The 26,125-nt window shown below is 36.2% G+C and overlaps 1 protein-coding gene across 1 annotated transcript in view; it reads right to left on the bottom strand.

The window, feature by feature from the left end:
* Positions 1-14,238, bottom strand: part of LOC148033428 (Cleavage/polyadenylation specificity factor, 25kDa subunit) — an 82,008-nt gene extending 67,770 nt beyond the window's left edge. Inside the window, exons 1-2 of the mRNA XM_087682297.1 lie at positions 13,908-14,238; positions 13,760-13,805 (exon numbers count right to left, since the gene is read on the bottom strand). Of these exons, the coding sequence (XP_087538423.1) occupies positions 13,760-13,805; positions 13,908-14,032 (171 nt within the window). The 5' untranslated portion in view covers positions 14,033-14,238. The remainder of the gene's footprint in view (positions 1-13,759; positions 13,806-13,907) is intronic.
* Positions 14,239-26,125: the final 11,887 nt, after the last annotated feature.

Genomic DNA, 26,125 nt, shown 5'->3' with positions numbered 1-26,125 from the left:
CTTAGGTTATAGCCGTAAGAGGCTCCTAGGGTTAGCAAAGCTGCAGTCTCCAATTGCAATGAAACTTAGTGAGTAAAAAGAATGGTGTATATACTACAGTTAAACTCGTTAGAGCTTACCTGCTGTGATCTTTTGGCATCTAAGCCATTTCAATCTCCGTTCTGGATCTACAACTGGTCCCAATAGCAATTTTTGGATATACTGCAACTTTGGTTGTATCCACCGTTTGCAGATGCACAAGTTACAGATTTCGAATATATAAGGTTTCAAGTATTTACTGGGTTGTAAATAAAAAAGGCATCTATATACAGATTGCAAATTGCAGTTATTGTTTTGCAGTCAATGAAAAAGGCTGCATGTTTAGTTGTGGTGCACCTAGTATCAGCTTGCTTGCAAATTGTAGTTTTTTGCAAGGTTTTCTATTTATCAAAATGTCTGACAACTTCAACTAGATTGTCAACGAGAAGTTTGATAAGAACAATTATCCTACATGAAAGTTCAAAATGACAAATCTTGAAGTGCAAAGGTATTTGGAATTACATTGAAGGAGCCATGGCAGTAGCATCTAAAATTCTTACACGAAATGCTATTGCAAAACAAGTAAAGGATAAGAAAGATTGAGAGGAGACAAAGTAAAGTCATGTATTGACTATCTATCAATATCATAGATAGCATGATGGGCTATTTGCAGAATTTGAAACCCCTGCAATTGCATGGAAGAATTTGGCAAGGTTGTTTGAAGTGAATATGAAGGCCAAAAAGTTGCAGCAAGTCAAAGCTGAACCAAGTGAAAAGAAAAAACATGTCCATTAATGATTATGCCTTAAAGATCAAGAGTAATGTGAAAGCTCTTGGATTTATCAGTGTGGTAGTTAATGATGATGATGCTGTGCATGCATGCTTAGATGGACTTGGAGATAAATACAAAAGCTTTAGGTCATCTATGAATACAAGTGATGATATCTATGCTGATACTTGAGGAGAAAAACCTTGGCTTGGATTCCTTTTTTTCTCAAAGCAAAAATAAGTCTGAACAAGTGTTTTACTCTACTAGTAGAGGTAGAGATCATGGCAAGGACCAAGGTAGTAGTCATGGTCAAGGTTATGATACACAGCAAAATAAAGTAAGATAGTCTTGAGGAAGGGAGAGTCAAAGAGGACAAGTTGCAGATTCTAATAGACAACAAGATTCTGGTGATAGCAGATAGTACTAGCATTGTGGTCAAAAAGGCTACATTTCTAAAAATTGCTTTAAAAAGAATGCTGAAATTAGAAATGGTAAAAGCAACAAGGTGATTATGCATCCAATAACAAAAATAATGATAACAAAAGTAAACAATTGTTTGTTATACAGTACTTCATGAATACTATGACTACTGATAGTTCATCAAAGAATGATTCCGAGCTATGTGGAGACAATGGATAATAGAACTCACCTCAACACTCATGTTAAAAATGTTCCTTTGAGTATGCAAGATGGCAAAACCAAGTACTAAACTAATGTACTACATGTACAAAATATTACAAAAAACATGGTTTCTGTTAGTCAGATGATAGAACAGGGATTGCAGGTTCAGTTCACATCTAATAGTTGTTATGTAGAAGATCTTAAAAATGATTGCAAGTTGATTACAAAAGAAAAACGTGCTGTCAGATTATTTATTCTTGATGTAAGTCTGTCCAAAATGGATACTGCCATGTTTGCACAAGGTTCAGGTGTTGTGGCTGATATTGAAATTTAGCATAAGAGAATTGGTCATGTGAATGTGCAACAGCTGAAAGACATGCAATCAAACCAAATTATGGATAGCTTGTCTAAGTTTAGGGTTGATGAGATGCATAAAGTATGTAAAGCATGTCACTTTGAAACATGTGTTTCCACATGAAAAGCATATATACAAGAAGCCACTTGAATTGATACATTCTGATGTGTGGTGTCCTACAAAGACTGCAACTTTGAGTGGTTGCAGATATTATGTTTCCTTCATTGATAATCATACTCGCAAAGTATAGGCTTACTTTATGTGTGAGAAAAGTGAGGTTTGCTCACTTCAAAATATTTAAGGCTTTGGTTGAGAAGGAGACAAGGTTGCATATTAAATACCCAAGGTCAAATGGAGAGGAAGAATCTCTCTCCAATGAGTTTTTTTATTTTTTGTAGAAAATTTGTATAAAAGTAGTATATATGTAGACATATTCCGCAGCAAAATGGAGTTGCTAATGAGTTTTTTTATTTTTTGTAGAAAATTTGTATAAAAGTAGTATATATGTAGACATATTCCGCACCAAAATGGAGTTGCTAAGCGGAAAAACATGCATATTGTAGAGGTGGCTCATACATTGATGTCAGAAAAAAACTTACTTCATTACTATTGGGCTGAAGCAGTTGCTATTGCTTTATACATTATGAACAGGATACCCACTGCTATTGTACATAGTATGAAACCTGAAGAGAAGTTTATGTGTAGAAAGCCAAGTCTGTCCCATTTGAAAGTATTTGGATGTATTGCTTATATGCATAAGCCTGATGAGTTGCACAATAAATTGGATCCCAAAGTAGAAAAATGTGTATTTATTAAATATTCTCGAGCAAAAGGAATATAGATGTTATAACCTTGTTACACTTAAGCTGAGTTAGAAAGGGGGATGTTTTTTATTAAATGAGTACCTAGTATAGTAATGTACAAAATACAATTGGGATTGATGAGCATGAGAGTGTGGTTGTGCAAAAAACAGGTCAACGGCCATAGACATAGAGTGAACCACAAGAGTCTCCTAGTTATGGTTTTGTTTATAGACCTTGGAATAGCAAATTGAGATCACAAGTTACTCCACCAAGTACATCACAAATATCAAGAAAAGATAAAGAGAAAGTTAGAGACTCGTCTATTGTGATAGATGTATCATCAGGTTTCTCTCATGTTGATACTGATTCAGATGGCTCTGAGTAGAGCTTAGATGAGAAATTTGGGATTCCTCTATTAAGCCACCTAGTGTGCAGAAGGCACAAAAGCATGCTAAAGCACCTGATAGTGATCCAAGTCCACGTATGTCAAGTAGAGTGAGAAAGCTGACACAACAATTGACATATGATAGCTATGTAGCTTATCACTATGTATACATGGCTAAGGTTATGCAAGATGTGGAACCCACTTATTTTGAGGATACAGTGGGTAATGAATATTGGGATCGTACTATGGATGAAGAAATGGTTACACTTATGGATAATGACAGATGGGAGTTTGTAACAAAACTTTTCTATATCAATTGTTATGAAGATATATTGGCTCAATGATTCCAAATTAATTTTATGCTCATATACTTTGAAAAACGATTAATATTATTTAAGTGTTTCAAAATATAATTAAATGTTTATCTATCTATCTAAGGATAGTCAATGGCAAAACGCCCTATAATTATACTTGGATCGTCATTGACGAGATACCCAAGAGAAATTAAAAGTTTAATGGAGTGGTTAGACTAACCAAAAAGCTCAAATGACTACACCGCCGTATGGCTAACCATCAATTACTAGTGATTCTGGCTTCACGCAGGCGAGTTGCAGCCTGCAATCCGAACTAAAGCACTCGGATAGTCACATCGACTAGAAGCCCATATAATTAGTGATTTTAGAAAGTGAAACTAGATGCTCATAATGAAAGAAACAAACCATGAACCAGTGAACTTATATAATGAACTCTCCAGAAGCTAAATTTGGTATCTCCTAAAATTGAGGAGATTACTATTTTTGAAAGTTGCTCAAATGTAAATTCTATTCGCGTCAAAGGCACAAGAATTTCGCAATGAACAATTTTGTTTTCAATAGCTATCTCAAATTCTTAACCATTTGAGAGATTTTTAGAATAGAATATTTGAAAGCTTCTTTCTCTAGAAAAGTAACATGTGGTATATAGAATAGTACGTGTCATTTTGAAGAGACAAGTGGGACACTTGTCATTTTCAACAAACACTTATCATTTATAGCATCGACTTCCCACTTTTGAGTACCCAAGCCCCATACCTATATATTAGAGATCTCTCTCTTTATTTGGAATAAGCTCTCATGCTAAAATTTCAGCCACATACTTTGTACTCTCCTATCTATCTCTCATTCAAGAAGCACTTTCTACTTAGCTTGATCTAATCCAAGCACTAAAGAAGAAAATCGGTTTGCTACTCCAAGTTTCCAAAAATTAGGGTTTCAAAACCCTAATTTTCAGAATTGTAGCAAATCAACCCTTTTGTATATGGTTCAAATACTTGGTGCCCATGGTTTTATTTCAATAAATTCTCGTAAAGAGAGAGGGGACGATTCCTCTCTCAATGTGGTGTCAACTCTCTTATTTCAATAAATTCCCGTAAAGAGAGAGGGGACGATTCCTCTCTCTCTCTCTCTCTCTCTCTCTCTCTCTCTCTCTCTCTCTCTCTCTCTCTCTCTCTCTCTCTCTCCCCTAATTTTCATGGTGATAATTGACTGAGTTGGTTAACTTCAAAGTATTGTTATTCTCATGTTCTTCCCAGCGCTTACATTGGTATCAGAGCAAGGACTTCTTTTTTGCAAGAACTTTTCTGGGTGACAATCTTTAAGCCCAACTTTCTCACCATGTCAAGAGGCGAAGAGAATTTTAGGGAACCACCGGAAGGCTCCCGACACTCTGTATCCATATACGTCCCTGATTATGAGAAGATATAAAGATACAAGGAGCTAGAAGTCAATTCAGAAATTCTAGCTTTGATAAAGAGAAAGACTAAAGCATGGGCTGAAGCGAAGGTATTTGAAGTTTTCCTTACTAAGACAGTTATTGAGACAAATGATATTACACCTACGAAGACCTATCTCAACGTAAAAGATATCAATGTTATTGATACAATTAATTCTATGAAAGGTAACACATCACCTATCATTCGAGGATCCACCCAAGCAATGACTTCAAAGTCTCATCATACACAAGCTCCTTCCTCTTGTCCGAATAATCCCTCCATGGAGAAGGGCAAGGAGAAAGTCAAAGAACTGGTCATTTTCATGGTAGCTAAATCTCCAAAGATGCTTTAGCAAAGGAAAACAATACTAAAAGAGACTTCAACGTGTCAAGTTTGACGTTTCTATGGTAACAGAGATTCTCAGAAAGCTATATCTTTTACTAGACAATTTGATGGTTCTTTTGGCAATGAAGATTACACAAAAAAATCAAAAATTAGATTGGTTAAAATGCATCTACAGGATGCCGCTTTGAATTGGTGGCTCAAAGTTACTCAAGAGAGAAAGGAACCCAAGTCTTGGAAAGACTTTAGGGAGATGTTCAACAAAAAGTTTCTACCTTCATCCTTTAAAGCCAATGTGCAGCAAGAATGGGATGAGTTGAAACAAAGCCATAGAGACAATGTTAAAACATATATCAACAAGTTTGTAGCTATTTCTCTTAAATTTTACATCTAAAGTTCCTTCCAATATGGAGATGAGAAAGTTTATCCATGAATCATATTCAAGGTTACAGCGAGCTGTCAAGATGTTAAAGCCTAATACTTTAGAAGCAGCCCAAGATGCGGCCTTAGAAACTAAAGGATTGCATATGCCACGAATGCTTAGTAAAGCCTCACCAGAAGAACCACAAAGGAAGAAGACAAGATGTTTGACCAAAAGAAGTCAAATAAACAAGAACCAAAGCATAAGGATGATGGTTCATCACCTTTGCCATCCAAAGAGTAGCTAACATATCAGCAGTTAGTAGAATATACAAGAGGAGGACAATGTTTCTCTTGTGGAGAAAAAGGGCATATGGCTGGTCAATGTTCTAATAAGGCAAAGAAGGAAAATAAACCCCAAAAGACACCTCAAGTAAATGCTGCACCTAAGGAATCCTTGCAAGAGGTTGAAACTCTATCAGAGAAAAGGAAGCTTTTTATGTCTTAGGGTAAGATTGCTAATCAACTTGCATTTTGATAGAGAGACTACATATTATTATATCCATCCTCGGATTATCGAAGCCCTACATCTACCAAAGGAGAGGTTTGGAACCCCAGAAATGTCAAGTACTGCTTTTCAAGGAATGGAGTCTAAAAATACATTACTCCCATTCTTGGGAAACTACAAATTGAGATAGGAGATTATATAGATTATAAGAGTTTTGTCATGAGAGATCTTGCTCATTGTGATGTTGTATTAGGAATAAGTTGGCATAGAAGAATAGATCCGGCCATTGATTGAATCAAAATAAGTATAGATTCCCTTCAAGGATAAAATTGTATTTTTTTATGTGGAGTGGAAGAAAACTTTATTCCTATCTTATCCCATGTACAAATTTATAAAGCAATGAAAAAGTCTACTTCTTGTACTTGATTTTTGTCAAAGATTCTAACAAAGAGTCTAGAATTAAAGAGTCCATCTCATATATGAATGAGGACCGAATGAGTTTCTTAAAGGAGTATGAAGATTTTTTTGCAGACACTTTACTTCACGAGTTACCACCAAAGAGGCCAGAAGATCATCACATTGATCTCATTCCTGGGAGCTCACCTCTAAATAGGCCACCCTATTGTGTGAGTCCAACACAACAAGAGGAGAATATGAAACAAGTGAATGAGCTCTTGGAAAAGGATCTTATAAGATCCAGTTCCTTACCTTTTTATTCTCCAGTCCTTAGTGCAAAAGAAAGATAGGTCTTGGCACATGTGTACAAGGCCCCCAGCAAAATTACAATTCGAAATAGGTTTCCCATTCTAAGAATTGATGATATCTTTGATAGATTGGATGGCTCCAAAGTATTCAGCTAGATTGACTTGAAAAGTGCATACCATTAGAGAAAGACTGCTCCTCAAGATATTCATAAAACACGATTCAGGACAACTTTTGGTTTGTATGAGTTTCTTGTGCTACCATTTAGTCTCACCAAAACTCCTGCAACCTTTAATAGAATAATGGAAAGAATCTTTGAAGCACATCGAGAGTTCACACGTCTTTCTTTGTTGATATTTTGGTTCATTCAAAAGATGAATAAGAGCATAAGCAACACTTGAAAATAGTGTTTCAAGGACTCCACAAACACAAACTTTATGTGAATGGCAAAAAGAGTGAATTTTTCCCAAAAAAGATTCACTACTTAGGCTATATTGTATCCAAAGATTGAATTTGGAGGATCCAAAAAAAGTCAAGACTATTGTAGAATGGCCAGAATTGAATAGTGTTCATGAAGTTTGAAGTTTCTTGGGATTATGCTATTATTACAGGAGATTCATTAAACGGTTTGCAGCAGTGGTTGCTCACCCATTTTACTTGATTTAACCAAGAAAGCAATGCATTTCAGTGGACCAAACTAGAGAAGAAAGCTTTTGAAACTCTAAAATTCTATATCAACAAAAGGTTTGTTTCGATTATACCTAATTTGTCAAAACCTTTCTTTGGAGAATGTGATGCTTCAAGGATTGCATTGGTGCAGTCTTAAAACCAAGAAGTGCATGCAGTTACTTATGCAAGCAAAAGGTTACGAAATACAAAAAAGAATACTACTAGCGATAAAAAGGAGCTAATAGCCATTATTCAAGCTTTAAAAGATTGGAGACACTATGTTTTAGGTTGAGAATTTCTCATCAAGACGAACCATGATGATTTGAGACATTTTCTCAACCAGCCAAAGATTTCTAAAAAGCATATTCGATGGGCCAATTATTAAGCTCAATTTAACTTTTAAATACTGCATATTCTTAGGAAGCAAAACAAAGTAGCTAATACCCTGTCAAGAAGACCTCAAATTCATGCAATGTCCATGATTCATCATACAGATTTCACTACTATGAGGGACATGTATGCTTCTAATGAAGATTTTAAAATCATCTGGGAACGTTTAAAACTTGGTATAAGGATAAACTCCTATGTTATCAAAGATGGATTTCTTTTGATGGAGAATAAGTTATACATTACTAAAGATTTCAAGCCTAAAGTAATGCAAGAATGTCATGCGGCTCATCGTGGTATTTTGGCCACAACTAAGGCACTTGAAATGTATTTCTTTTGGCCAAGTCTTCGACAAGAGATTGAACAATTTATCAAAGAATATCTTGTGTGCCAAAAGATTAAGTTTAATTGCCGAAAGTCTATAGAGCTTTTACGACCATTATCAATTTCGAGCCAACCTTGAAAAAGCATTGCTATGGATTTTATTTTTGGCTCACCGAAATCAACAAACTGCAATGATAGCATATAGACTATTATTGACAGGTTTAACAAACAAACTCATTTCATTCCAATCAATAAGACTATCGAGTCTCAACATATGGCCAGAATATTTATTCAACAAATCTTTAAATATCATGGGTTACCACAATCCATGGTAGGTGATAGAGATCCATGAGCCACTAGTCTCTCTTGGCGAGCTCTTTTTGAAAATTTGAGTACAAAGCTTGCTTTTCTTTTATTCCTATCATGTGAAGCCAACCAACAATGGAAAAAGTATTTACGTTTGATAAAATATGCCTATAACAACACAATTCATATTTCTATAGGTGAAGCACCATTTGAGATCATATATGGATAATCACTCTTACTACTTATTCTCAAAACTAAGGAGAAGATATTTCATACCGATAAGTTCCTATATGATATGGATACAGCTTTTACCAAGTCACACAAGCTATCCAAAGATCTCAAGAAAAACAAAAAAAAGCAGCAGATAAGCATAGAAGACACTTGATTTTACAAAAAGAAGATTAGGTTTGGCTAAAACTTGATAAAGCTCGTTTAAGAAGCTCTAACAAGTCTTCATACCAAGTCACTAAGCTCGCAACAAGAAATTATGAGTCATTTTAAGTCATTGAAAATATTAATGATGTTTGTTGCAAGTTACAACCTCCAAAGCATTAGAGAATTCACAATGCTCTTCATATCCATCTTTTGAAGCCTTATGAAGCGCATTCACTATTGGAACTTATAATAGAGGATTCACCTGAAGTAGATGAACAGGAAGAGATACTTCAACCAAAGCAAATAGTCTTTCATATGACCAGGAAACGAGAAAGAAACATTTCTTAAATATTCCTTCTGAAATTTTGCTCTCATTTAGATTCTAAATGGATGCCAAAAGAATATGTAAAAGACTATCCACAAATACTTGCAGCTTATGAAAAAGTTATAAGATCAAAAATACTTCAAGCAACGTCTTAAGGACAAGACAAATTTCAAAAGGGAGAGATATAACAAATCTTTTATATATCAATTGTTATGAAGATATATTGGCTCAATGATTTCAAATTAATTTAATGCTCATATACTTTGAAAGGTGATTTATACTATTTAAGTGTTTTAAAATATGATTAAATATTCATCTTTCTATTGCAGTCAATGGCCAAAACGCCCTGTTATTATACTTGGATCGTCATTGATGAGATATCCAAAAGAAAGCAAAAGTTTAATTAAGCAGTCAAATTGACTAGAAAGCTTAAATCACTAAGACTTTTACACTCCAATAGTCACATTGATTAGAAGCCCATATAATTAGTGGTTTCAAAAAGTGGAACCAGAAGGTCATAATCAAATAAACAAACCATGATCTAATGAACTTATATAATGAAGCTTTCCAAAAGATAAATTTGGTGACTATTAAAATTTAAATATTACTATTTTAAAAGTTGCTGGAATGTAAATTCTATTCGCATCAAAGGCTCCGAAATTTCGCAAGAAACAATTTTATCTTCAGTAGCTATCTCAAATTCTTAACCATTTGAGAGATTTTTAGAGTAGAAGGTTTGGAAGCTTCTTTCCTTAGAAAAGTAGCATGTGGCATTTAGAATAGAACATGTGTCATTTTGAAGACAAGTGTGTCCCTACACTTGTCATTTTCAACAAACACTTATCGTTTTTAACCTCTATTTTTCACTTTTGAGTACCCAAGCCCCACACCTGTATGTTGGAGGTCTCTTTTCATTTGGAATAAACTCTCATGCTGAAATTTCAAGCACATACTTTGTACTCTTCATCCAACAAGCACTTTTCACTTCGCTTAATCTAATCCATTGATCTAATCCAAGCATCAAAGAAGAAAATCAGCTTGTTGCTCGAAGTTTGTAGAAATTAGGATTTCAAAACCCTACTTTTCAGAATTGCAGTAAATTAGCCTTTTCGTAAATGGTTGAACAAGTACTTGGTGCTCATGGTTTTCTTTCAATAAATTCCTATAAACAAGGAGGGTCCGGTTCTCTTCTCAATGTGGTGTCAACTCTCTTCTCTCTCTTCTCTCTCTCTCTCTCTCTTTAATTTTCATAGTGATAATCGATCGAGTTGGTTAAGTTCAAATTCAAAGTATTATTATTCTCACGTTCTTCCCAACGCTTACAAAGTTAGTACCCTAACCTGAAGGCAAAAAAACCATTGACGGCAAATGGGTTTACAAAATCAAGCATAAGCTAGATGGATCTATTGAGCACTATAAGACACAACTGGTGGCCAAAGGGTATGCGCAAACTCATATTATTGATTATGAGGAGACCTTTGCTCCAATGGCTAAAATGGCCACTATAAGGACTGTCATAGCAGTGGCTACATCAAAAGGATAGATCATACATAATGGATGTTAAGAATGCCTTCTTGCAGGGGGAGTTGTAAGAGGAAGTTTATGTTGAGCAACCACCTCGTTATGTAAATGAGAATCATCCAGATTATGTATACAGGCTGCATAAGGCCTTATATAGACTGAAGCAAGCACCTAGGGCATGGCATGACAGGATTACAAAATACCTTGTCAGCATTGGATTTCGCAGAGCACAAGCTAATCACTCACTCTATGTATGTGAGAGTGATGCAGGTATTGTGGTCATTACTATATATGCGGATAATTTGATCATTGTGGGTGATGCTGAAACAGAGATTGACAGTGTGAAGGGTCTTCTCAAGGCTGAATTTGAGATGAAAGATTTTGGAGAGCTGTGCTATTTTCTCAATATAGAGATAATCAAGATTCCAAAGGTATATGGTTGTCAAAGGAGACACTATGCATTGGATATGTTAAAGAAGTATGGTATGACTAATTGCAAGCCTAATTCTATATCTTTGGATGTTAATGCTAAGCTTAGTGCACATGAGGGTGACTTGATTAAGGATGTCATTATGTATTGGAAGATTGTGGATAGTGTTATCTATGTGACAACCACTAGACTAGACTTAAACTACACAATTGGTTTGGAAAGTCAGTTTATACAACTTCCACAGAAGCCACATTTGGATGGAATGTGGCACACATTTGACTATGCCTTATTCTACAATGCAAGTGTACCATTGGATTTGCATCGTTACACAGATGCAGATTGGCCTGGTAGTATTTCAAATAGATCTACTAGTTGTTTTATGTTTTCCTTTGGGAGTGCTACTATTACTTGGAGCAGCAAGAAATAGCCGATAGTTACCTTATCTAGTACAAAGATACTACACTTGCAACATGTAAGATAGCTTGGTTACACAAACTACTTGGTGATTTGAAAATGCAAGTGGATAAGAAGGTCATCATCTACTTTGATAACCTTAGTAGCATTCAATTGGTTAAAAAACCACTGTATTATGCACGGACCAAACACATAAAGGTCCATTACCATTTCATTCAAGACCGGATTCTAGCAAGTGATATTAACTTGGTTTATGTTAACACAAAGAATCAAGTTGCTAACATTTTTACCAAGGCCTTGAGAGTTCAGAACTTCAACGCTTCGGGACTATGCTTGGAGTGCACGAGCTCATATTGAGCTCAAGGGGAAGTGTTAAGATGTCAAGCTCTACATGAGTTGGCATCCACTACATGCCTTGGTGATGTGGCACAAAATCCTTCACTGGCGTATTAGATGACTGACATGAGGATACGCCAATGATTCTACAATTGGACTATACCCATATAGTCCATCCTTGGTTATGGCATGTTCATTGTGCCACCTCTTCTTTCCTAGCAAGTTCACACTTAGTAACCACATGTACATACGTTGTGGTACTTTCATATTAGTCTTTTATCATGTTGTAGACTTAGTTCCTTTGTGTGGAAGAAAAAGAAGATTTCACACCTATCTCTCTATGTTCTCAAGTCTCCATTGCATTTGTGTGTGTGTGCTCTTGGGTGCTTCATCTCTCTCCCCTCTTGTCTGTTTTCAAGACATTGTTGACAAACACAGAGATCTATTATAACTCTTCTCTTTTTTTAGGAGCTGGTATTATCAACATCAACATTAGGTTCTCTCCAAAGCACCGTGGTGGTGGTTTGATCACCCACAGCTTGAGTATCCATGGTTCTACTCTAGTGGTTCTTTGTTGTATGGCCTATGATTCGCTTTTTGTATCATTGTATTATATCGGATTACCCACAATCAAAGAGAGGGTGTTAGAAATCTAGACAGCTCATATGTGAGTCTGACCTATACCTGGCATGGCTAGGTTATTTAGGCATTTTATTATGGTTATTATGATGCTTATTTGGGGCATTTTATACTGGCCAACTTGTCCCTATTTTGGCGTTATTTTCTTCTTTATATACCTAGCTCCCTTATCATTCAGTCACATCATCACCTCCAAGTCTTGTGGAGAGAGTGAACGGGTGCCAATGCCGAGGAGCCAGCCAGTGACTATTATACGCATCATTCTCGTATTTGATATATGGATTTCATTTCTCGAGCATATCTTTAAGTCCACTTCCTTTGCAGTGTTCTTCTGTTTTCTTTATTTTTTGTCTTATGTTCAGCAATTTATTTCAACACTTGTCTATGCTTTCATTGCTACACCACTTCTTACAAAATATGCTATAAAATCTTAGTTTGAAGATATTTTCAAATCCACAAGCCCTAAGAGACACAATTAAAAGTCCCTAAGTACCAGTCCTATGCTATCTAACAATGGCTTCAAATCAACTATACAAACAATCCTAGGAAGAGGGTAGATATCCATTTCATGACATCGATTTGTTTTCACATCATAAGGCATTGGCCATAAGAAACAAACTTATGATAGAGAGATAAAGAGGCCCATGAGGAGCTTGCCAACTTTATCATTGGACTTTGAAAGGTGTCCCCACTAGTGAATGGGAGATGTCAACTATTAAAGAAAGAGACCCTATGCACCAAAAAAATGAAAACGGATTCCATGTATTCACTTGAATCAAACTAGAATGGAGCATTGGGATATTTCACCTCATAGTAGCATGGTGTATTGCTTAGAAAAGCAACCACAAATGCATCTTCCTTTGAGACAAGCCTTTCACAATAAGTTTTTGACATTTTCTCATGTTGGGGAAGAGGCTCTTGTCCCTTGTTCTTCCCTATAGTGTTTAACATCATGAGCTTCTACTCAAGAGGCACCACATAGCTAGCAACCCCTCGCCTCCAACTGCACCTAACTTAGAAATGTTCTAGTCTTTTAAGCTTAGTCAATATGAGAAACTAAATTGAACACAAAATCTTATATCTCCCTTGTGGAAGCTCGTGATGTTGTCGTCATCACAATGTGGGAATTTGTCTAAAATTTCTTATGTTTCATATCACCATCAGCACAAGCTCCAATAACTCAATAAACTTTAGTTGAGCAAAGAACTATGTACCAAAAAAGCTCCAATAACTCAAGAAACTTAAGTTGAGCAAAGATCTATTATCTATGTATCAAAAGCATGTACAATCTCTCTAATTTTATGCACAAAGCACTTCACAAAAAAGAAATGGGTTATAAAAATGGCAAATACATGTAATCTGATGCAGAAATCCCTCCAAATTTTGAATTAAAGGCCATTTTGTGAACACTGATCCTTACCAGTAAAATTCCTTCGACGCATTTCCGCATCCCTTCCTTCATATAGCTGTGTGGCATGAAAATCGAACGCTATCAACGGTATGGCAACAAAGATACAGGACGGGGGATAGGAATTACAGAGCAAACCCTAGGCCACAGAAGACGATACTTTTGCTTCATACGAGCCAGGCGATCGGCCACGGATGTGTCCTTCTCCATCTTTACATCCTTGCTGCCAAAGCTGTAATTGGAGAGTGAATACACATTCACGACCGGTCCAGAAAGCATAGTCATGGCGGGACGCGCTGTTTAGCAGGTGGCTGCTCGTGTGTACATATCGAGGGCAGAGTGGTCTAATCTTGCTTCGTGACTAGTCTAGTTCTTAATTCATCTCAAAATGAATCCATGAACGCTCCTGAGGAATCGTACTACAAACTTCTTGACTAAGGCTAAGGAAAAGTTTAAGAGACCTCGCATGCAAATAGCTCTACTTAGTGACAAGGGCCCTCTTAATCATGAGTCTTAAGCTTTGGAATGTAGTTGGAGCCCTAGTTTGAAGCACGTTTGAGCTACCACGAGCAGAATGCTCAGATGGGGGCTACATGCCCAAATGATTCCATCTTATCCATGTGGAAATTTACCCTACATGCAAGATCACCTACAAACACCTTGGACTGTGAGTAGGGTTCTTTTGGATTTATCCATGTTCTGCATGAATGTGTTTCAAATATTTGTTAATTTGAAGGAGCAAAGAAGGATGCAACATCCACTCAAAACCAAAATGGAAGCAGCAACCCAATGCCAATGTTTATTTTTTAAAATGGAGTTTTTTTGGGCCTTCATTATATTATTTTATGCATCAACCATTTGTAATGTGTAAGATGTAATTTATTCCATTTAATCCAAGCAAATGGACAAACTTCATTATTCTTGTAATATTTTGTGACAATCAAGCTCACTCCCATATAAATTATAATACCTCCCAAAGTTAGAAGACTTACAACAACAAATGTTAGGGTTACAAGCGTACAGCTCCTATTCAATTTGTCTAGTTAGGTCCATTTGTTGAGAGTGAGTGAGAGTAATGAGAGGAAAGCAATGGTGGAATGTGAGGTCGAAGCTATGTAGTGCGAGGGTTAAGAGAGAAAACCTCACAATAGTATTTTTATGGATACAATAAATGGTACCTTGTTATCTTTACTTATATATGACTATACATTGTGTACTTATATACAAGGGGTGCCCAAGTGGCTATCAACCATTGGCTTTTAGCCCAACAACCTTTCTCACTTAAAAGCTAGTGCATCTTTATGGAAGTATAAGAAGAAATTGAAGATACTATCTAATGTCCATTGATACTTTATAGTGTACAGAGTGCTTAAAAGGTAAACTCTATAAGAATATTTGCAAGGTTATCATCTGTATGGACATTAACAAACTCCATGTCCTTTTTTTCAAGCATCTCCTCGATGAAGTTATACTTCACCTCAATATGCTTTGTTTTTCTATGAAAGATAGGGTTCTATGCTAAGCGAATGGCATTTTAACTATCACATCTACTATCATAACCAAGTCATCTCTACTAGAATAACCAAGTGAATTTTAATGCAGTCATCTCTACTATAATAACTAAGTCTCCCACGAGACGGAGTAAGCCATAGAGCTTGATTGCAAGCCTCATTGGATGCAATATACTCAGCCTCACTAGTAAATCAAGCCATGCATGGTTGTAATCAAGAGACCCAAGAGACCACACCATGTGTAAAAGAAAGATAAAACTTATAGTAGTCCTCCTAAAGTCTATACTCCCAACAACAGAATCATGACCTCCATCTCCAATAACAAATGCATTCTTCCTTTTGAAGCATATGTACATAACTCTAGTGACATTCAAGTAAATGCAAGAGTGTTTACCCATAAGCACGAGCTTTGTTTTAGTAGAAATGAAATCATTCTACTATTTCCAAATCCAAATAGACTAACAACTATCCTTATCACATTCCAAGCCTTTATAATTTTATTCATAAAGCTTCCCGTTTATACCTAGATATAATTTATATCTATTTGTCATCAAACCCTCTCTCTCGATCCACTCATGAACAACTATCTCTAGACTAGTTTTAGTTTTCTACACCTTTGTTACAAGCACATCAAGTGCTCTTTGAGGGAAAGCATCATCACTCTCATAAGCTTGAGATAATAGCTCAACAAGAACTTGAGTCTTATTATCTTTGCCCAAACATGACCAAATTGATATCTATTTATCACCCAATCTTACTAGCTACCTCCAAACTACTTTCACTTCTCTATGCCTCTCTTCATGATACTCTTTACCACCTTCTGACACTTCTTGCCACCTACTAACTATTTCCACAACATAGGCAATGTTTGAATGCATAGCAACCATGGCATACATCAAGCTAGTAACTATGAATACATAATGAATCTTGTAGCCTTCTGCCAATCTAACTTGGGGCTGTTGTCCTCTTGGGTAAGTTTAAAATACGGATGCAATGGAACATTGATTGCATTTTCCATCTCTATATTAAATTGCCCTAATACCTTTCCAATGTATTTCTTCTAAGACAAATAGAGTATATTCTACATCATGTACATGCTAAGAATGTGACGAGCATAATGCACATACCAAGAATGTGACCAATATTCCCCAAGTCTTTCTTGTCAACAATTTCATGCAACATTTTTTTAAATGTATCCACATCTATGACTAACTTCCTAGCAATCAATATATCATCCACATAGAGAATTAAAACTATAAGGTTGCCATCCATAGCCTTCCTAGTGTATATGCAACACTTGGTCTCACTTCTAGTGTACCCCTAAGGTTGTATAGAGGCATCTAACTTATGACCATTCGTGGGATCCTATTTTAAACCACATGCACTCTTACGTGGTTTATATATCTCTTTTTATTTTTGCCTTCCACAACAAACCCTTCAAGTTATTACATATAAATGTCCTCATGCAAATCTCCATATAGGAAAGTTATATTTACATCGATTCAAATGAGCTCCATGCCTTTCTTAACAACCAACGTAAGTACCACACATATTGAATCCCCTTTTCTTACTTAGATCTCTTGGCCACCAATCTTACCTTATACTTGAGCAATGTATCAAATGGGGATACCTTCAACTTGTAGATCCACTTGCATGGCGATTCATGTTTGGCTTGAGACGAAGACAAAGGAATTTACTTCCAAGTAGCATTTTTCACCAATGAATCTGTCCCTAGCTAGCCTTTTTACACTTATGATTGTCATCCCTAATCATGGTATCAATATAATAAGACGACTCACACTACAATCTGTAACCATGACATAGGTCTAGAGACAGAGTGCATTTATCTAGCTATCTAGAAATCCTTGTAGACCACCATAAAATCTTTAACCATGACATAGGTCTAGAGATGGGGTGCATTTATCTAGCTATTTAGAAATCCTTGTAGACCATCATAAAATTGGCTCAATAGGAGCATGTGGCTATCCAACTCATCTATCCTAAAAAACATGAGATTATCTACCTACCAGTAGTACTCCCATCTCAACATTATTTTGGCTATCCAAACCCTGCATCATTTGGAGCAGTCTATATATATTGCTCAGGTGATGGTTGTCTATCCTCCTAAAACACCATTATATGGATCTTAAGTGTTTTAATGGGTTGTCTATGATCTTATCCTCCATTAAAAATGATATCATGGTTGATACTATGTTCTTAGACTCCGGATCCTATAACTAATAGCCCATTTCTCTTGACTCTCCATATCCAAGAAAGATATACTTCTTGGACTATAGCCCATTTCTCTTGACTCCCCATATCTAAGAAAGATACACTTCTTGGACTCAGGATCAAGATTACTCCTCTTGTTCTAAGGTAGCTGACATAAATGCTTCATAACTAAAGACATTATGTGATCATAACTAGGCCTCTTTCCAAATCATAACTCCTCTAATTATTTTCCATCCAATGGCTTTACTAGGATATATGTTTATCACATGCACTATGATCTTTATAGTTGCAACCCAAAACCCATCAATGAGACTAGCGTTAAAAAACATACTATAGACCCTTTCCTAAATGGTCGTATTCATATTTTCAACCACACCATTTTGATAAGATTTTCAAGATCTATCAACTCACTTTTGATATTATAACTTTCACAAAAGTTCATCAACACATGAGAAGTATATTCACTACAATTTTCCATTTATAAACACTTATGCTTTTTGCTTGACCGATTCTGTTAAAATGCCAATAACTTTTGAAATATATCTAGTATATCACTCTTCTTACAAAGAGGGTAAGTCCAAATCTTCCTAGCATCAAAATATAAAGCTCCACTCGATGAGACCATAGGCATAAGCCCACATAAATCATTATGAACTAAATCCTAGCACTCTAATCTTCTAGTACCATCACCTCACTATGAGACAATTTATCTTATTTACCAAAAAGACAATTTTCATAAAAACCAAGACAAAAAAGTTTCAAACACAAAAGATAATTCAAAGGCACAAATCTTTTATTCTAATATTTGACTTGTGCCTTAAATAATGATGAAATAAAGAAACCAATAGCTATTTAGTGAGACAACTACAACACGGTCTTTAACCCTAGAAATATGCAAAGGATACGAAGTATTGTATTTATGCCCATTTGGCAATAACAAGAGACCTTTTGCAAAATTTCCATACACTCAAGTTTAGAAAATGCCATACATTTAGCAATACAAAAGAAGATCCATTAGGTAGTGACAACTGTACAGCCCTCACATAAGCAATGCCACACGTATAGTTGTTACTAAGATGGATATATCCTCATCTCCCAACATCATAAGCAATGAACCACTCTCTATGTTGAGTGACATCGAATGATTCTCCTGAGTCCAAAATCCAATTTTGTGACATACCATGATCTATCACAATCAAGAATGCATCACCAAAAGAGGAAACCTACAACACATCTCCATCATCACTTCCGTTACATGCATTAACCTCTTCTATCTTTGCCTTAGAATTCTCTTTCTTTTGGCCAACATCCTCATTATGTTTTTTTTTTTCCTTTTGCTTATTTTTTCACTTGTACCAATCCTTCTTTATATGTCCCTTTTTATTACAAAAGAAGCATTCCACATTCTTCTTGCTATGAGACTTACTTATTGAGTTACCTCTCTCATGAAAGTCTCACCTAGCATTTGACCTTTCATTCATAATGAGTGCGCTATTCTGAACATGCATTGCTCTTTCTATTTACCTCCTCATTGAGAAAATTGCTCTCAATGTTAGAACTCATAAGATCCAGTTGTAGGTGCTGAATTACTAATTGTTGTCCTAAAAGCATCCCTCCCTGACCAAGGTGATAGACAATAACATAACCCTAATTGAATTATAAAAAGTGATATCAATTGAAAAAAAACAATATTCAACTCATTGAGATGGTTGGATATATAAGTTCCTTCCTTTATATAGAGATCAACGAGTTTTTTCAACTAATCAAATCACGAAGCAACACTCTTCTTTTCATACAAATTACATAGCTTTTGCCAAACTTCTAACGTACCCCTTGTTGTTTCATTTACATTAAAATAAATAAAAATCAAAGTATCAACATGATAATGAAATGTGCCAACTTATCTATTTCTTTGTATGTATATGCATCCATGCCTTTGGGCTTAACACCATTGCATTTGATTGGCCTTACTTGCTTCTTTAGAGCCAATACATTATAGATTTTCTCTTTTCAATAAGAAAAATTGGTGTCATCTAAATTTTCAATGTTAAATAGTGCACTCTTTAAGTAGATGAAGAAGTTATAATCATTGCAATATGTACTGTAAACCAAAATACGAAGATATTGTTATAGAATTGTATTTATTACAAAATTTATGGAATCTAGATTATTTTGATCATTGTATATTATATTTATTTGCCACATAATCTGTGACTTATTGCATGAACATGTGCATGTGATACTGATCACATCATACTTACTAGATAGATGGAAGGGTACTTATGTGTTTTGTGTTGTTGTGAGCAAATTATTAGGTGGAGTTAGGCAGAATTATTATTTTGGAGTGCACATTTTAATGGTAGAATTTATGTGCTTCATAACATGGAAACATTATATTTTGTATGTATCTATAAGTGCAAGGACTTTACGTGTGCAGGTGCACGATAGATTTATTTTGGATATATTTATTAAAAGAGATTAATAATTATTAAATTTTTTATTATAAAGTGATTTAAATTAGGGTGTATTTGATTTATTTACATAAAAGCAAGTTGTGCAAGAAAAGGAAAAGTAAGAACTTAAAAAAAAAATCAATGTATTTTAGCTTAAAAGCTTAATTGAATATTATAAATACATGCATAGGGGAGGTGGTCACCCATGCATTGGGAAAGATTATACCCAATCTTTCCCAATCTTGTGCCACACAAGTTTTGTGGAATTCTCTTCTCTTATGGCACAAGATCGTACCCAATCTTGTGCCAAACAAGTTTTATGGAATTCTATTCTCATGCAATCTTTCTATTTTTCTATCAATTATTGGCTATTGTAAGATAAAGGCTAACAACATTGGTATTGAAGCGAGGAGCTTGGTTAGCCAGTCACCATCAATGTGGATGCATAAATCTCTCTTTTGAATCATCATCAAGAACACATCAAGTCTCATCCTATTGTCTATTGGATAACTATATTATGTCTGGGTTTATGGTTCAAGGGTCCTCTCTTATAGCATTAACAAAGGGTGAATGAGACTATAAGAAGCTTTTATAGTACCATAGTAATTTTTATTTTCAAAATCATGGTTATCTCGGTAAACTAAACCACTTGAGATAATGGTATTGAGTGGAAAAGTGGTTTTCATCTATCAAGAAGTAGGAACAATTCGAAGCTTAAGGCTTAATTCATATTGCCATTAGGATTCCAAAAGCATCATTAATGCATTCATCATTATTGATCTTACTACACAACAATCGGTGGATCATCCATATTCAGTGTCATGTTGCTACCAGTTTTCTATTCTTCTCTTCCATCATCAGTTGGGGGTGCCATAATCAATTTGCTCATAAGCTTTATTACAGCTTTAGTCTCATAAAGCTTTAGCTTCCATTGTAGTTCTTTTTTTTTTCTTTTTTCTTTTTTTTGGGGGGGGGGGGGGGGGCCGGCAGGGGGGAGGGGGAGGGGGAGGGGCTATTATTCAAGACCCCTTTTCTATTGCACTATCACATTATCGTCATTTTGCCTTTATAGGCATTGTTCGTGTGCATGGTATTCCAAATGTATTTTTTGGTACCTAGAACGATTCTCCCAAGTCTTTGTTCCTACACAAAGAAGTGCAATGCTTAGTTTGCACCTATGACGCTATTCATATTGCAAAAAAATTGCTCTAAAGGATTATTCCTATGCTATGGGATGTATTAAGGATTGTTCCCACACATTCAACTTCTTCTACGATGTCGAGACTTTCAAATATTGACGAAGTTAATATAGAGAATATGGAATCACCTCTCCAACAACAAATCGATCTTCTTCAACATAAATTCAATGTAGTCCAACGAAACTTTGTAGCTCAAAATGAAGATGATTATATTGCTCGGATTCTGAAGGGTGTATTCTATGTGCAATAAACCAAGAAGGCTCAAAAAATAAGCCTTAAGGCTTTTCACATTTTTAAATTTGATGGAAAAAAGGACAAAATTTTGTTTTGTCTTGGTTGAGCTACTTAATGATTATTTCAAAATGAAGAAGCTTTTCCCGAGAAGGATAAAATCATGTATACAACCAATTATTTGATGGATAAAGCTTCATTTTGGTGGAATGTCCTTTGCCATAGCGTTGATGACCAAAGACATGGATTGGATTTCAAGAACAAGTTGAATAATCTTTTGTTAGGGATAAAGGCACATGTGCCTAGCCACCTGTGTAGTACTACATTGACAATACCCACATAACTATACACTGCATGTGGCAGTGCGCCCATCATATCACTTCATTCTTTATTCTTCTAGCAAGATTTGAATAAAGGGAAGGCCGGTCACACATCATGACTATTGGAGTTCCCACATCTCTTCTCTCTCTCTCTCTCTCTCCTTCCACCATAGCTCTTGCTTTCGCTTGTGTGCTTCCACTCTGGGCTCACTCCCTTCAACTAGTATCAGAGCCATTGCAATGGCATTGAGGAGCTCTTCCCCTTCAGTTTGCTTTAGCATGTGAATACCTACATCAGTTCATTTTAGGATAGCCATGAATCCTTCACTTCAAGGTATGCATTGAGCTCCATCTCTTCTTGACTTCTTTTAATCACTTGAGGCTTGTTCCAGCACTTCCCTAAGATATACTGGAGCTTTCATTGTGCTACATTTGGCTTAGCATTAGCAGTAGGCCACATCAGAAAATTAGCGTGATTTGCACCTATTTACTGGCCCTCCATCTCTAATTAGCTTGATCATCCAAATCAGCTCCTGAAGCTCTCTTATAGTTGGCCACACTCTTAGTAACTTCCTCATGCATTCTTGGTTGCATTGGAGCACTCTCTTGAGCAGTACATGCTCAGACATTGGTTGGATATTTAGACAAGCCTATCATCTACAAGTTTGGATGGCCTATAACTCATTCTAATGTATGTCTATGATGCTCATGATACTTGCCTTTGATGCACAGATGATTATCTAATGCTTAGGAGTCCCTTGTGGATAGCTTTAATAGCTCAGTTTTAGCAAAGATATCCCTACTATAATATAGTGATCAATAAGCTTTTATCAAGGAATACTACATGCCTATTAAACTTGGATATTATTCGAGTGTTTCATATATATGTATTGATGTTTAGTATTGGTCTATGCACTCGAGTATGCTATGGGATGCTCTTGAGCCTTGATTTTGAGCTTGGTAACATTCATCTTGACTACAGTTCAAGCCTTGGTTGCTTCAGTGGCTTATACAGTTATGGCTTGAAGAATATATTCGATTTTATACTTTCGGATATATGCTATATGTATCTTGGATGTATGGATGCCATCACCATGATGTTTTAAGTCTTTCTTGCTCATTTGGCATTTGACTTCTTTTTCAGTGGGAGCTATTCGACTTTATATATTGAGCCACATTTGACACTTGGATGTACTACAAAGCATTCGGTTTATGCACTTGAGCTTGAACTTATTACAATGAGATAGTGGGACTCAATGTGACATGTACCTACTCTCTTCATGCTATATGTACGGAATTGATGCCTAGTGGATTGATCTGATTTTTGTTTTAACCTGGCACCTATCTCTGTCACACTATTGTCAATGATGCATTCATCTTACATGGCTATGTATTGAGCGTCTATTATCATTGCTTTGCCGGTTGTGCCTTTGGAAGGTCTCTTCCATTCTCTATGAGATCTACTATATGCATGATTGTTATGCCTATGGGATATATCTTAGTTTGACACATTGACCTTTGAAAGTTCTCGATGGTGGTTGCATATTCACTCACTACTAATTGCAAATTTTCATTGGAAATTGTAGTTTGCATTTTATCAATAATAGCTCATACTTGGCTTTTATTTCTTATTGTTGTACTCTATTTTCAACATGTTGCAATTATAGTTCTCTGCATTGTTTATGAGAGCAATTAACTTGTCTTGAAAATTTTTTGACTACAGTTTGTGAATAGCTTATTATTTTATTAGGATCTCTTGTTTTCGGCTTGATTTAGTAGTGGTTTTGGGGCTGATTTGTAGGGTATTATAGTAGCCCATTTTGCCCTTCTATGCACTTGCTTGGTCTCATTATGGCTAGTGGTTCTTGCAATAGTGCTATCTTTAATATTGAGAAACTAGATGGGACCAACCACAGCTATTGGAAGACCATGACTTAAGTAGAGTACCAAGGAGAAATAAAGCATGTAAAGTATCCTTTTTAACTCGATCTCCTTTGCGAAGCTAAATGGCTGATGATTGAGTGAAACTCATTCAAGTGTGCAGACATAGAATTCCCTTCCTTCATGCAAAGGTCCATCAAATGTTTCAACCAATACATTTGAGATGCATGACTTTGCTTGTCATAAAGATATTTGTCCACATTGCCATAAGATGCGTGAAGACAAGCGCAAGAAAAAAGGGCAAGGGTAAAGTGTAGGAAAAGAATGATGATTTCAACATTGTGCCTAGTAAGTCTAGCATCAAGATTGAGGAGATTAATGTGGTGCAACCTAATGTATCTAATGATATTATATTGACAGCCTCTTCTTTGGATGCTTCATAACTAACTGATGCTTTATTAGGATATACTCAGTGTTGGTTGATAGATTTAGGGGCTTCCTTTCACATGTGACCCCTCATAGAGAGTGGTTTCACTCTTATTGCAATATGATTGGATCTGTCCATTTGGGTAATGACTTGGCATTGGAGATAGTTAGTATTGGTGATATCTAGCTTCAAGCATCATGTTCACTCTTCATGATATATATCATGTCCTAGCTCTCATGAAGAGCCTTACCCTAGAAGTTGCAGGTTATGTTGTCTCTTTTGGTGATTCCTTATGGAAGATTACCAGTGCAAATCTTGTTATTGTATGTGGTGCTAAGTCTAGTATCCTCTATCCTTGGCTTGTATTTGGTTCAATTAACCATGTTTTGCCTATGGCTGCGATTCCACATGTATCTCTTTAGCATTGTCACCTTGGACACATCTTTGAAAGAAATGAAAATGCTTACCAAATTGTAGTATCTTCTGTCCCTAGACTATAAGTGTTTTATGTCTTGTGATCATTATTTATATGGCACGTAGACATGTAGTATGCATAAGAAGTCTGATATGAAGCACATGGGTGAGCCTTTGGCTTTTATTCATTTAGATATATGTGGTCCCATGCCCTATCAGTCCTCCCTAGGTGGTGTGAAGTACTTTGTCACCTTCATCGATGATTACTCACATAAGATCTGGGCTTACCCTATTAAGCAAAAATCAAATGTCTTATCTACCTTTCAACATTGGCTTGCTCTTGTTTGAGAACTAGTCTAGGTATAGATTGAAACGCCTAAGGTCTAACAATGGGGGTATTAATTATTTGAGTAGTTTGTGACAAGTGGGGTATTAAGCATTAGTTGACTGCCCCTTACATCCCACCCTAGAATGGTATTGCTGAATGCATGAATAGGATGATTTAGGAGTGAGTCCATAGTATGCTTAGCCAGGCAAGCTTACCACAACACTATTGGGTTGAGGCCGTTACTATTGTTGTACACTTGATTAACAAATCTCCTTACACTACTCTTAATTGCTAGGTTGCAAAGGAGGTATGAATTGGAAAACCTCCATTATATTCTCATTTGCGCATCATTGGTTGTGAGGCATTTTGCCATGTTCCCAAGGACAAGCGTAATAAGCCGGATCCTAAGTCCATGAAATGCATATGTCTTGGTTATGGAGGTGAAGGTGAGATGGGCTATTGCCTATGGGATATTCATAGGTTCGCAAGGTTATCCATAGCCACGATGTAGCTTTCCATGAGGAAAAGATGCACAAGCAGCATGAGCAGGTGGTTGAGGTATGCAAGTGATCTTTTAGGAGGAGTTTCCTCCTCCCGTGCAATCACCTAGACAACTTGTAACAGTCAATGCTCTAATGGCCCAGGCCCCACCTGTTGTGTAGGGTTAGTCTACTTTGAGATGCTCTACTAGAGCTAGATGTTAGCCTAAGTGCTTTACACCCTCCATGGATTATGTTATGGTGACAAATGTAGGTGAGCCTCTCTCTTATGATGAGGCCATGCATAGAGATGATAGTCACTCATGGGATTGGGCTATGCAGTCAGAGTTTGACTCCTTATGGATCAACCATACATGGGATTCGGTTCCTTTGCCTAGTGTCAAGAAGGCAGTGCCATGCAAGTGGGTATACAAGCTAAAAAGTATCCATGGACGTCCCAAGCTTGATTATAAGGCCAAATTGGTAGCTAAGGGTATCAAGCATGAATAAGGTTTTGACTTTGATGAAGCCTTTTCTCTTGTGGTCAAAATGATGACCATACGCTTGGTATTAGCATTGGTTGCTCACAACTAGATCTAGACCTTTATCAGATGGATGTAAAGATGACTTTTCTACATGGGGACTTGCATGGTGAGGTCTATATGTAGCAACCTAAGGGCTTTGAAGAAAAAGTTAGAGAACACCTAGTGTGCAAGTTGAGAAAGAGCCTTTATTGCCTTAAGTAGGGACCTAAGGAATGGTACCACAAATTTGATGCTTTTATGCATTCATAAGGATATAGCCCTAGTGTTATGGATCTGTGTTTATACAAAAAAAGGCTCGTTATGGTAGCCTCATGATTTTGGTACTCTATGTGGACGATATGCTTATTGCTAGGAGAGC

Source organism: Lygodium microphyllum, chromosome 7 (genome assembly GCF_053477565.2).
Source record: "Lygodium microphyllum isolate KBCC chromosome 7, Lygodium_microphyllum_v1.1.10, whole genome shotgun sequence".
Lineage (NCBI taxonomy): Eukaryota > Viridiplantae > Streptophyta > Polypodiopsida > Schizaeales > Lygodiaceae > Lygodium > Lygodium microphyllum.
Note: the sequence above shows the minus strand (reverse complement) of the source record. Positions and strands in the feature narration are given on the sequence as shown.